Genomic DNA, 13,135 nt, shown 5'->3' with positions numbered 1-13,135 from the left:
AATAAATGCGTTTAAAGATCCTGGAGGTGACCTGTATCACCCTGGTTGCCTAGGGGTTAAGCCGTTCACCACAGACCACAATATCCCCTGTTGGAGTCTGTCCAGGGACCTTTGTTACATGTTGTTCTATTTCTCAACTCATTCCCTGCCATCTTCACACTGTCCGCTGTTGATACAGGCACATGTCCTTGATCCCAGAAAATAAAGAAGGGAATGATGACAAAAAACTTGGCTGCTTTTTGTTTAGACTTAAGAATTTGAAATTGTCCTTTGGCTGCAGAAACTTAGTGAAAGAAGGATCTCACAGATTTTGACTCAGGACTTCCTCCGGGTGCACTTTCCCATAAAGTCATCAACTCTCCTGTCCAAATAGTGCTTAGCACTGAAAGTGTCAAGCAGGATTTGTAGATGACTTGCTGGGCTGGAGTAGTTCCTGGCTATGGCACATGTGTCTTCACATAAAGACATAGCTCAACCTTGGAGGTTTGCCAAAAAAAAAAAAGCCTATTAACTGAGAGTGAAAGTCATTGGGGTGAAATTAAGGTGAAATGTAACACTGTGGGAAATCAAGGATACAAAACAGTCAAAATCAATATGATCCGGCATCAGTACAATGCTGTCATTTGCTGAACTGGAGGTGGCCAAGACTATTAACAGCCCACATACATACAGGTCTTCCTGCTGCAGGCTGAACGACAAACAGCTGAGGAAAAATGACAAAAGTGAAAATGAAAGCCGTGATGATTGAATCCTGTCTGCTCAGTCAGCATTAAAAGCTCTCAGTGTCACATTCACATGCTGCTGCAGCATTACTGACAATGAGCGATGAATTATTTTAGGACAACTGAGAGTGACAGCAGGTGAAGCTTGTAATCACACCTTTGCTCTGCTTTCTTTTGTCTCAACTGTAGTTTTGGTTCGGTTTCATACTGTTTGCCACTGAGTGCCATGATGAACTGATGATAAACTGTAGTATTATATACTTGCCTTAGGTCTCTTCTCTGAATGTAGTTCCACTCAGGACTTCAGATGCAGCAGAGGGAGAAGGAAACATCATGGTAACCCTGACTTCCTAATCACCAGAGAGCTGAAATAAACAAATTCATCAGTTTAGCCATCAGTGTGTTTACTTCTGTGCCTGGGATCTCTCATGCAGTTAGCAAACAGATGATCTTCCTGTCTGTCCCACTTACTTTAAATCAGACAAGAAAATCTGACTCAGTGGACAGCTGCACATTCATTAAGTAACTCCTCATGTACATTTCACAGATTTCACTGGTAACAAGGCATTAACATTAAAAAAACTGAATGTTTTAACAGACGGTGTAAACTGGATGTGTGTATTTAACTGTTTCCATCCAAACTCCATGGTGCAACAGGTGGATACTGGATGTAATGTTTACACTCAGTGAAGCTCAAACCTAATATACATTCTCAAATGAACTCCACCATAGAACAGTGCCTTAGTTTAACATGATACTGTCCGTTTTAAATTCGACATATTGGTAATTGCACAATATTATTTATTAAGGTAATAAATGACATCAGTCAAACAACATCAGCCGGTTTCATTTCATCATAAATGAGAGGAGATGTAGGCAGAAACCAATCGAGACGATGCTAAGGTTTTCGTTTTCAATGCCCTTTTTAAACATCGGTACACCCACTCTTTCAGCCCTGTTACCGGGTGGACGTGTCTGCTGGGGGGGGGATTTAAACCAGCTGCGTGTCGCTAGCAAACTGCCGCAGCGTGCGATATTTAAAAAAAGGGACAAAACCCTCGTTTGGTTTAATATTAGGGAACAATGAGGGTTGTCTGCTGCCCGGTGTTTGGATAACGACAGGAGACAATGACAGAGGAATTTAATAAAATGTTTACCCTTCTGGCACCGTCCTCTCATCGCGTCTTTAATCCCGCCGTGGTGTCCTCAGCTCCCTGTTGTTTCTGGCGTGTTCAACTCCCGCTCACCTGTTGTCAGTCAACAGCCTGTCAACGTCACGACGAGAACAAACAGACACGACGTCCGGTCACTACATTACAAAATAAAAGGAAACTTGCGGAACCGGTGATGTCCATGTTGTTTTCAGAGTAAAAGCCGAAAGACGAATATACAACTCATCAATTTCATGATGGCACCAGTGAAAATATATAAAAAATAAAATAAAAAAAGCTAAGTTCTTTTACCCAAATCCTGTACTTAACTACAATATTTAGGTACGTGTACTTTTCTAGAGTATTGCCATTTCATTTATTCTTCTGTTCCGGGAAAAGAGGGAAATGTTTACCTTTTTTACTCTACAGCTCTGATTTAGGAGCTTTAGTTACCAGTCACAGATAACACTTCCATTTAAGACATAGTCTTACCTTGAAAACTACAATGTTTTGTCACAGATTAAGTTTTTTTGGGTTTTTTTTTTTTTTTTTTTTTTACCTACATGTAAATAAATGCACGAGTACAATAATTCAGTAATGTGCAACGCACAAATAGAACATTTGTACATTACAAACTAATGTGCCTAATGTGCCATTTTATGATATTCAAGATCAAGTATATCAGGAAAATATGTTTACATATTACATAAATGCGCAATATATTCAAGTACATAGTCAACCCATCCACCCATTTTCCGCTTATTCCGTCAGGGTCGCGGGGAGCCGGAGCCTATTCCAGCTGACTATGGGCGAGAGGCGGGATACACCCTGGACTGGTCGCCACTCAATCGCAGGGCTTGCGTACTCAACCAATTATCCTAAATAAGAAATCAATTTATTCCCAATGACGTACGTTTACGCCACGACGCCAGGGGGCGATACCGCCGCGCCGTCACGTAACCGCGTCAGAGGTGAAAGGTCGTGAGTCTGACAGCGCCACATGCGTGTTGTTGTGTTGTTGATGCTGGACATTTAAAAGGTTTTATTTCTCCAGGCTGTTTCTTCTTGGTGGGTTTTTATTGTTTCTTGTGATATTAATACGTTTTCGTGGCGACCAGGTTCCGTTTGGCTGTTTGTTTATCGTCGCTAAAAACGTTGCTCAGATTGTAATGGTAAGCTAGTACTTCAGGTTCCATTGTCGGACAACCTGTACACTTTTATTTTAAAATACCATTAGTTTAGTCAATAAATCGCTAATAAACGTGTGTTTTACAACGTGAAAGTACGTTTAAACTAACGTTACCCAGTTATCGTCGCTTTATGTAACCTAACAGTCCTGAAATGACCAGAATCCCTGATGTTTTCTGGTACAGTGATATATTGCCCTGCGCTGTTTGTCTGTGGCTTCAGCACTGAACATTTAATTCTTACTGTTCCAGGTCTTTTGCAGCCTTTGGGTCCAGACTCAGGTTCAGCGTGTTCTTTGTCTGTCCTGAGGTGAAATGAGGAACCTGAAGCTGCTGAAGAGCCTGCGCAGCTCAGAGCTGCAGGGTCCTGGGTCCCCGCAGTGTTTCTCTGTGCGGGCTGACACCGGCTCGCTGCTGGTTGCCTCTCACTACTCCATCACAGAGTATGACCCCCGAACTGGCCAGGTGAGCTGGTGATGAAAGGCTGTACTTCTCTCTTTGTCTCTGGCTGGTGAGAAGAAAATAGTGTTTCGCTGTCAAGGCTCAAGACTTTGCAAGCTTTTATTCCATTTAAAAACAAACTAGCTGTCTTCATGCATTTGTTTTAGCCTTGTCTCCCTGAGGATGCTAATGTGTTTATAGAAGCATTTATATTGGATTTTTTAACAGCTAAAAAGAGAAGGTAGGATTTCAATTGGGAATCTGACTACTACAATCCACTACAAGTGGAGGTTAAAGTTACTTTACTCGTGTTTTACTTTCCTTCATTCTCTTCTGCAGGTGGTCAGTGAAGCCTCGTTGACAGCAGATGGTTTCCTCCCAGAAGACGGCAGTGGAGTGGTGGTCGGACTGCAGGAGCTGGCTGAACTCGAGTCGGCATGTTTGGCCACAGCTGGTGGTGATGTCGTCCTCTTCAACCTCAACACATGCCAGGTCAGCAGCACCAAAAAGCTGGAAAGTGAGGACATTTTTGTCCGGTCCTCGCTTCTTCAAAGTGCTGTTTAGGAGTTAAGAGTAGGCTTTAGTTTTAAGATTAGTTTGTTTTGAGTGAGGCATGCATTATACCAGTGAGGGTCCTCACAAAACGTTTGTTATCCCGTTCCACAGTTGGAGTGTGTCGGCAGTGTGGACAGTGGTCTCACGTCGATGAGCTGGAGTCCTGATGAAGAGCTCGTCATTCTCACTACTGGTCAGTATTATATAAAACAAAACATATTAAGCTGTATTACAAATGAATAAATCACTAATAATTTGTGTTCACAGGTCAGGAAACGATCATCATGATGACCAAAGACTTTGAGCCGATCACTGAAATCGGAATCCACCAGGACGATTTTGGTGAAGGTACAGCGGCGCCACTTTGTTCAGATTTGTGGTTCCCGAGATGAAAGTTTTTAATCCGCTTTCATTGTGTGTTTCACAGGAAAGTTCATCACAGTGGGCTGGGGGAAGAAGGAGACTCAGTTTCACGGCTCAGAGGGGAAACAGGCAGCACAGAGGAAGATCCAGGTCAGTATTCAACGACAGAAACATCAAACAAACAAAACTTAATGAAACGTTTGTCTAACATGAAAATATTCAGAATGATGCAAACCTTCAACACAGGAGGTGCAGCCAGCTGTTGGGTGGGACGACCGCAGGCCGCGGGTGACGTGGCGAGGTGACGGTCAGCTGTTTGCTGTCAGTGCCATCTGTCCTCAAACTGGAGCTAGGAAGGTGCGGGTGTGGAACAGAGAGGGTGTCCTGCAGGCCACCAGTGAACCCATCAACGGCCTGGAGCAGGCGCTCTGCTGGAAGTAAGAGTCCTGTTAAAGCAATTTTCTTTTTATTAAACTAATTTTTAAACTTCAGTTTGTGATGCTTGATGTTTTCTATGTGGACAGCTGTATAACTGTGTGAGAGAACCTGGTGTCTTTACTCAGTAAATAATAATTTACATAAAAAATGAAGCAGCATTAGCAGTTGTCTGGATGCTGGTTGGTTTGGACTGACTCTGTGTTGAGTGAATATCAGACATGTGAATCCATTTAAAATCTTTGTCTTGGGTTTCAGACCCTCTGGCAGCCTGATAGCGAGCACTCAACGTCATCCCAACAAACACAGCGTGGTGTTCATGGAGAAGAACGGACTGCTGCATGGAGACTTCACCCTGCCCTTCAGCAAGGACCAGGCCAAGGTACGTTCAGCTAAATCTGGCTTCATATAAAACTACACGTGTTCATAGATACATTTCACTCACAGAACTGAAATAAAATCATCAGCATGTCAAGGATCAGTGGTGCGGTTGATGATCCAGAGGACAGTGTTAACACATCAGACTGATGTATGTGTGTTGTAGGTGAAGGAGCTGCTGTGGAACAGTGACTCCACTGTTCTAGCTGTCTGGTTGGAGGACATGACTGCTGGAGAGGATGGACGGGTCAATACTTACAGTAAGTTCATCCATGGATGAACTCTGGTGTTGGACATTAACCAAACTTAGTTGTGAGAGACATTTTCTGTAAATGCACAGATTAGTTAGTGAATGAATGAATGAATGAATAACATGGTCAGATTTTTTTATCAGTGTGGTGAACGTTGAATTTGTTGATGCTTGCTCTGCAGTCCAGCTGTGGACAGTAGGGAACTACCACTGGTATCTGAAACAGAGCCTGGAGTTTGGCAGAGACCCTCAGAGGACTCCGGTCTGTGTCTGTTGGGACCCTGAGCGTCCCCTAAGGCTCCACCTGGTGACTCGCGGCTGGACCAGCTTCACTTACGACTGGGGCTGGACGACGGAGCGGAGCACCGGGCTGGACGCCACTGACAACGCCAACGTGGCTGTGATTGATGGAGGTGAGGACAGATGAGATGAGAAGGTGGAACCGTAGAATGATTCAGCGTGATCGTGGTGTGAGTATTTGTTTAATACCCCTCAGATAAAATCCTGGTGACGACCTTCAGGCAGTGTGTTGTCCCTCCTCCCATGTGTTCATCTGAGCTCCAGCTGAAATCACCAGTCAACCAGGTGACCTTCCTCTGTCAACCTCAAAGGACCAATCAGCTGGCAGCATTCACAGCCAATGGACAGATCTCAGTCTACAGCCAAGGTGGGTTATGCAGTGTTTTCCATAAAGAGGCAATAATCAGAATGAATGTGAGTGAAAAATTAAATTAAATTTTGTATAAGTTGACTGGACTGTTTTGATTTTCCTGTCTAAAAGAGAAGCAGAATCTCTCTTCATGTATTTTAAAGTGATATAACCAGTGTGTCTGTATTGGTTCTATAGATTATTGCTACCTGTGTGTTTTTTTGATTCTACCTGCAAATGTTGTAAATCCAGATTCAGGAGAACAGACTGACAAAACAGCAGATGGGTTCAGGATTTTGTCTCGTCCCCTGGTCCTCAAGAAAACATTCAGGTAACACAACAACCAGCAATGCTGTACATGATACACTTTCCTTCTGGCACACACCTGATTGTGTGATCTTATTTAACAGGTGCTCCTTTTTTCGTGGTTTACCTGTGTTTTACTGTGTTTTCCCAATTCGTTCTCCTTCCTGTTCGTCCTGCAGCGTAGCAGCTCTACAGGACGACCCTCTGGCCCTGCGGCACCTGCTGTGGTTGGACAATGAGCTGTTTATGGTTGTCAGCTCTGGTCTGTTGCCAACGTCATCCACCCTGCAGATGCTCCGCCCCACTCAGGATGCTAGTGACACACTCACAGTGAGGTCAGCAAACCCAGCAATCTCCTGTAGCCATGTCTTTGTCCTGCAGAGCCTGTAAATGAACGTAATGACACAGAAATCATTTAATGTAGTTTAAAAGAATTACTCTCCACCTTTTTTTTGTTGTCACTTATGCCTCAGGTCTGAGATAGAAGTGGACGGTGTTGTGGTCAGTTTGGTTCACTGTTCTCAGACTGGCACTGTGGCCTTACAGCTGGAGGACGGACAGATCAGGAAAGTGCTCTGGGGTCAGTAACCAACACATTTCCTCTGCTTTTTGAATTCTAAGACAAGTTTCATAGTAAAATTATCAACCTAAAACATACGGTTTTATTTCAAACTTTCATTACAAGAGTCATTCTTTCCAGTTTAATTTTTCTGCCCATATATTGATGTTTGTTTTCGTAACTGAGGAGACTTTAAAATGTCTGTGTAGATTGTCCTGAGCTGTCTGTGGAGCAGTGGACTGACTCCAGTGGATGTAACGTCAACTTCCCCGTCCCCTGTGTTCAGACCGCCCTCTGCAGCATCAGTGGGGAGGTAGAAACATACTGACTTAAAATTGCATGATTAATCATAAATATGTTCTTGAATACGGAGCGTGTTTTCTTTACCTTTATGTGTTCAGGAATATCTCCTCGGCCTGACGGACAGATCGCACCTGTATGCTGGAGACACAGAGGTATGACGTCAGCTGTATTTTCCCAGCTCTCTCAGCATATTCGTGGAGAGACAGGAAGAGACATGGCTAATGTGATGTGCGTTTGTTTATACCTGCTTCTCTCTCAGCTGGCCTCCAGTGTTTCCTCACTCGCCATTTGTAACGACTTCCTCCTCATCACCACACACTCCCACATCTGCCGCTGCCTCCAGCTGAGCACTCTCAGCCTTAAAGGTAAGACAGAGGGAAGAAAAGCACACAGTGAAACATCCAGAGTGTTTGTCACTTTGGGTCAAAATACATTTCAGTACCTGAAGTAAAATAGTAGAAATGGTACATCTGAGTCACATGACCTTTGATCCGGCAGGGCTGCAGGCGGCCTTGTCCTCAGATAAAGGCCAGAATGATGAGACGCTGCGTCGGGTGGAGAGAGGATCCAGGATCGTCACGGTGGTACCTCAAGACACCAGAGTGATTCTACAGGTCAGTTCAACACATGCTCGCCCACACAGACACGTTGCTACCTTCACTGTTTCCACAGCAGCACTGCACATTTCAGTGTTTTCATGCAAATCCAAGATTTCTGATTTTTAAAATGACAAATTCAGGAGTGTGCAGTCTCTGATTCGGTTCGGTTTGTGTCCAGATGCCTCGTGGGAACCTGGAGACCGTGCATCATAGAGCGCTGGTGTTGGCTCAGCTGAGGAGGTGGTTGGACAGGTGAGTTTTATCTTCTTCCATCCAATCACGTGCTTGGTTTTTAAATATGTTCACTACTCAATGCTGCCAAAATTATAGTGACACAGTCATTCCAGACCAACACCAGTCTTAATGTGGCCACACCTGGCTGTAATCTTAAATACATGTTTTATTATATTCCTACTTAGCCTTGTTTTCTATACAAACAAAAGCTTTTCTCTTTTCTTCAGTTTGAAGTTCAGAGAAGCCTTTGAGTGTATGAGGAAGCTGAGGATCAACCTGAACTTCATTTATGACCACAGCCCAAAGGTTTGTTCCAGATTTTCACATGTACTTTTGTGACAGCAGGCAGTAAATAAAAGGTTACTTAGCTCATTTTTCTCCTCCTGCAGGTTTTCCTGGAGAACTTACAGACCTTCATCACACAGCTCAACTCCATCAACCACATCAACCTGTTCCTCACAGAGCTCAAGTGAGACTTTGTCAGAGCTGAAGGAGTCAATTTTCACATGAAAAGAGAAAACAAACAAAAATAACTCTTTTCTTACATTAATTTTTTTTTCTTTGCTGCCCAGGGAGGAGGATACAACCAGCAGCATGTACCCCCGTCCTGAGAACAGCCCAGTCCAGCCCCATCGTGCCTCTGGGCAGAAGAAGGTGGATGTGGTTTGTGATGCTTTACGGAGCACCATGGAATCAATGGATCCAAACAAGTCAGTAATAAAAGATAACATCAAAACAACTTTTAAATTGTCTGACTAAATAAAGGTTGTGCACCAAGCACATTTTCTACAGATCCCTTGACAGCATGCAGTCTTTGTTGGGGAGATAAGCAGGAGGAAATACAGTGATTAGGTCATTTTACAGCACCAGTAAGACATAAAATGATCACAGTGTTCTCCCTCCAGGTTCTGTCTGTCGATACTGACGGCTCATGTGAAGAAGACGGTTCCAGAGCTGGAAATCGCTCTACAGAAAGTCCACGAGCTTCGGGGTGAGCACACCTCAAACACACCGGTGACCTGCAGGAGATGCAGCGCATAGCAGCTGAACTCCTGTAGCAGCTGCTGCACACACACACACAGACAGTAGCGGGTATGATGCTTTTGTACTCGGTCATTATATCATTAAGTGCTGTGTGTGCGTTTGTCCAGAGAACCCTCCTGAAGCTCCGGGCGCTGTGAGCGCTGAAGAGGCGTTGAAGTACCTCCTCTTCCTCGTCAACGTCAACGACCTGTATGAACACTCTCTGGGAACCTATGACTTCGACCTCGTGCTCATGGTGGCTGAGAAATCCCAGAAGGTACGAGACAAAGTTCTCTCTCCCAGTTCATTGTTTGTAGACTTAAAATAGAAGTATTTCAACATCAATATATTTCTTTTTGCAAGTCAACTGTCACATTTTTTTTCCTTCCTTATCACAGTACGGAGTTTCAACGATAAAAATTTTCCCTCATTAATATTCAGATTTATGCACCAAAGCACCAGAGGGGAGTAAAAATAAACCTGGAGGCCTTTAAGCTGCCAAATGTCGCACAGATCTACTCATTAACATGTTAACTTACACTGCAAACACCAAAATCTAATTAGATAATCAGCTCCGATGGAAGATAAATGTTTTTTAATGTAAATAGTTTGGAGTCTGTTCTGTTTGTGGGAAACTCGCATTTCCTTCACTTTCTGTTTTCAGGTTTTCATTCCAGGCAGCCAAACATGTAACCATCCAGCATGATCGTTTTTTTTTACAGTCTCATATATATGACTGAGCTGGATGAATTGGGCATCATGCGGTTTGCTAATGTCCATTCATTTCTGTCCTGCAGGATCCCAAAGAGTATCTTCCCTTCTTAAACATGCTGAAGAGTCTGGAGCCAAACTACCAACGCTACACCATCGACAAACACCTGAAACGCTACAGGAAGGCCCTGATTCACCTCAGCAAGTGTGGTCAGTCACATTGCATCTGTCAGCTCAGCCCCTTTTACTGCTGTCCGTTTTTTATCAGGACAGATGAGCATGACATGATCTCATTGTGTTTTGTGTTCAGGAGATGAACATTTCCCTGAAGCCCTGCAGCTGGTCAAAGAGCAAAAACTCTACAGTGAAGCTCTGAAACTGTACACAGCAAACGGCGCTCAGTATAAGGTACAGACACAAACTCCCCTCTGGACTGTTTTCATTCATCGTTTAGCGAATCTCGTCTGTTTCATGTGAAACAATGAGATAATGAGATTCAGTTACAATTAGATTTGGTCATGAAGCTGTGCAGGACACTTACTTCCTCCTCTTGAATCACTTTAACCTCTGACCTCCAGGCACTGAGCTGCGCCTATGCTGAGTACCTGGTGGAGCAGCAGCAGGCGGAGCAGGCCGGCCTGTTGCTATGGCGATGTGGAGAGCCAATCAGCGCCCTGCAGGCGTTCGCGAGCAGCTCCAGTTGGAGAAACGCCATCTGTGTGGCGCAGCAGATCCCACTACCACCCGACCAGTTAGCTCTGCTGGCCCGGGACCTGGCAGGTAACCATGACAACAGCTTGTCCTCATGACTGAAAGACAGAAAGGCAGGTGGACAGTCAGTCACACAGGTAGCAGATTAGCTGGTGAGACATGGTGTGGTTCCACGATGAAAATCTTCACTTCCTTTCCTCACAGAGAAGCTGACTGAACAGCGGCGGTACTCAGAAGCTGCTTTGCTGTTGGACCAATATGCCAAAGTAAGATCCTCTGCAGGAATGAACATGTCAACAGAAAGGCGTCTAATGAAGCAGCTTGATGCTCGAGCAAAACCAGACATATAAATAAAAAAAAAAACCTTAAGTTGATTTTTTTTAATACTTATAATCTGCTGTAAATCACATCTGCAGCCTCGAGTTGGGGTCTGAGGGTCTGCATTTTTGTTTCCAACAGGACTGTGAGGAAGCCATCTTGGCTCTGATCACTGGTGCAGCCTGGGAGGAGGCGCTACGATTGGTCAGTGAGCAAAATTACCATCCCTTCCTCAAACTTTTCAAATTCCTGGCTATGCTGTGAAAATTCACACAATCCTTTCATGTGTTCTTAACAGTTGTGATGTTTTTTTTTCTTTGTCGGCTTCAGATTTACATGCACAACAGGCAAGACATCACTGAAACCAACCTGAAACCTGCTCTGTTAGAAGGTGAGCAGTGTGAACACACTGGACTAAGTGTGTTTCAATTTGACAGACACAAAAAATGCAGAGAGAGTCAGTGAAACTTTGTGATGTTGTCTTGTATCAGCTGCCAGCACACAGACTGCTTTCCTGGAGGCTCAGGTAGCAACATTCACGCGGCACAGGACCCGGCTGGCTGTGGTTCGAGAGCAGAAAGAGAAGGCCAGACTGGACATGCTGGGTGAGAACACAGAGTCACACTTCAGTCAACATGTTTGATTTGTACATGTTATGATTTCATGTCAGATCTGTCTCTTAAAGTCAAACCTTTTTTTTTTTTTGGACAAAATAGGTCAAAATGTTCATTTAGAGTTTCTCAGCTCAGTCTTGCAGCATAATCTCCATCTGTATGCTCAGTATGTTCCAGTCATATTATGACCATAATATGGCTAAATACACTCCATGCAGTTGTGGTTTTAATTGTAGAGACCTAAATGTTCAGTAACCCTCCGTCTTCTCTATCAGATGAGGACGGTCCAGACTGTCCTGATGCTGAGCTTTACTCTGAAGCCAGCAGTGTGATGACCGGCTCCAAGTACTCGCAGAGTAACTCCCGCATCTCCTCGTAAGACAAAAGTTGTTGTTCAAATTCTGGTTCTGATTTTCACATTTGAAATGTCCTGCCCCTGTGATGAATCGTTTAATGTTGGTTTTTGGTTTTATGTTCATGCTCTGCCTGCAGGAGATCATCTAAGAACCGGCGGAAGGCCGAGCGGAAGAAGCTCAGCCTGAAGGAAGGAAGCCCATTGGAGGACAGAGCGCTGATGTACGCCCTGGGTGAGATCATCACCACTGTGGACAAGATGAGAGGTACAGGCCTAAACATCCAGAGGCTCTTCCTCTTTCATATTTTCTTTACTTTATATTTTGAATAACTTGAATCATGTTGAGACCATCTGTGAACAGTACAGAAGTAGCCAGGGATGATGGGAAATGTGGTGCTACAAGAAGAAGGAGAAGCACTGTAAATTTAAATACCTGCTCTCGCAAAATCTAAACTATACTGAACTATTTAGTCTCACTTGTTAGAGCAGTTGACTGTATAGTTGCATTGGGGATTCAGCTCATTCGTCCCTTCCCCCTGCAGAGGAGGTGCACAGCCTGCTGAAAGCCCTGGTGCTGTTCCAGTTTGACAAACAGGCAGAGAAGCTGCAGCTGGCGTACGAGGAGGCTCTGCAGATGATGGAGGCAGCAGTACCTGAGGTGTGGCCGGAAGGCCTCCAAAACAGCCAGGCTCCGGTAACTGTAATATTAGAAATGATCATTATAACATTAGTTATGTGCTTTCTTCATGCTTTTACATTGTTTTGTAATCTTATAATGTTTTAACTCTCACCTCTCTCCTGCTCTGTAGCTCACTGGGCCAAACTCGACTGCAAACAGCATCATGGCTTCTTTCCAGCAGCAGCAGAGACCTGCAACTTCACCACAAGGTCAGCAGCATTTGTCGTGTCACATGAATGTTTGACATCTCGTTGCATAAACACTCACAGGTCACTGTTTGCACAATGTCATTTTATCCTTTTAATTCATATCAGATCAGTTCCACATGCAAACACTCAGAAACAGGTTGCATTCCTCTAATACCCAGTAATTTTTCTGTTTCCAACATTGTGTCTCGTTATTTTTTTCTTTGCAGATGCTGAAGTCCTGGCGCCACCAAAGATGAGAAATGGTGTCAAGTGGAAGCTCTCTATTCTTAAGTAAATTAGTTTTATTTCTATTTTTTTTTAAATGTAAAGTCAGATGTTAATTATGTAATAAATAAAGATTCAGTTAATATCTCCTCTCACCAGATTTGTTCATGGAAAGTAGA

General features: G+C 43.9%; 1 protein-coding gene across 1 annotated transcript; it reads left to right on the top strand.

Annotated features, from left to right (window-relative positions):
* The first annotated feature begins 2,848 nt into the window (after positions 1–2,848).
* elp1 (elongator acetyltransferase complex subunit 1) lies at positions 2,849–13,101 on the top strand. The gene is made up of 36 exons (XM_041048144.1): positions 2,849–2,941; positions 3,313–3,525; positions 3,841–3,993; positions 4,168–4,249; positions 4,324–4,404; positions 4,484–4,569; positions 4,666–4,856; positions 5,113–5,236; positions 5,399–5,492; positions 5,665–5,895; positions 5,979–6,149; positions 6,384–6,462; positions 6,617–6,772; positions 6,911–7,017; positions 7,206–7,309; positions 7,398–7,451; positions 7,559–7,664; positions 7,798–7,913; positions 8,077–8,150; positions 8,360–8,438; positions 8,522–8,601; positions 8,705–8,842; positions 9,038–9,123; positions 9,284–9,432; positions 9,953–10,076; positions 10,177–10,274; positions 10,445–10,646; positions 10,782–10,843; positions 11,037–11,099; positions 11,226–11,286; positions 11,387–11,500; positions 11,785–11,884; positions 12,002–12,129; positions 12,407–12,558; positions 12,674–12,752; positions 12,959–13,101. Exons 2-36 carry the CDS (start codon positions 3,376–3,378, stop codon positions 13,024–13,026), a joined length of 3,942 nt encoding a protein of 1,313 aa, XP_040904078.1. The 5' UTR covers positions 2,849–2,941; positions 3,313–3,375; the 3' UTR covers positions 13,027–13,101.
* Positions 13,102–13,135: the final 34 nt, after the last annotated feature.

Source organism: Toxotes jaculatrix, chromosome 10 (genome assembly GCF_017976425.1).
Source record: "Toxotes jaculatrix isolate fToxJac2 chromosome 10, fToxJac2.pri, whole genome shotgun sequence".
In the NCBI taxonomy this organism is placed as follows: domain Eukaryota; kingdom Metazoa; phylum Chordata; class Actinopteri; family Toxotidae; genus Toxotes; species Toxotes jaculatrix.
The sequence above is the reverse complement of the archived record's forward strand: the minus strand, read 5'-3'. Positions and strand labels throughout refer to the sequence as shown.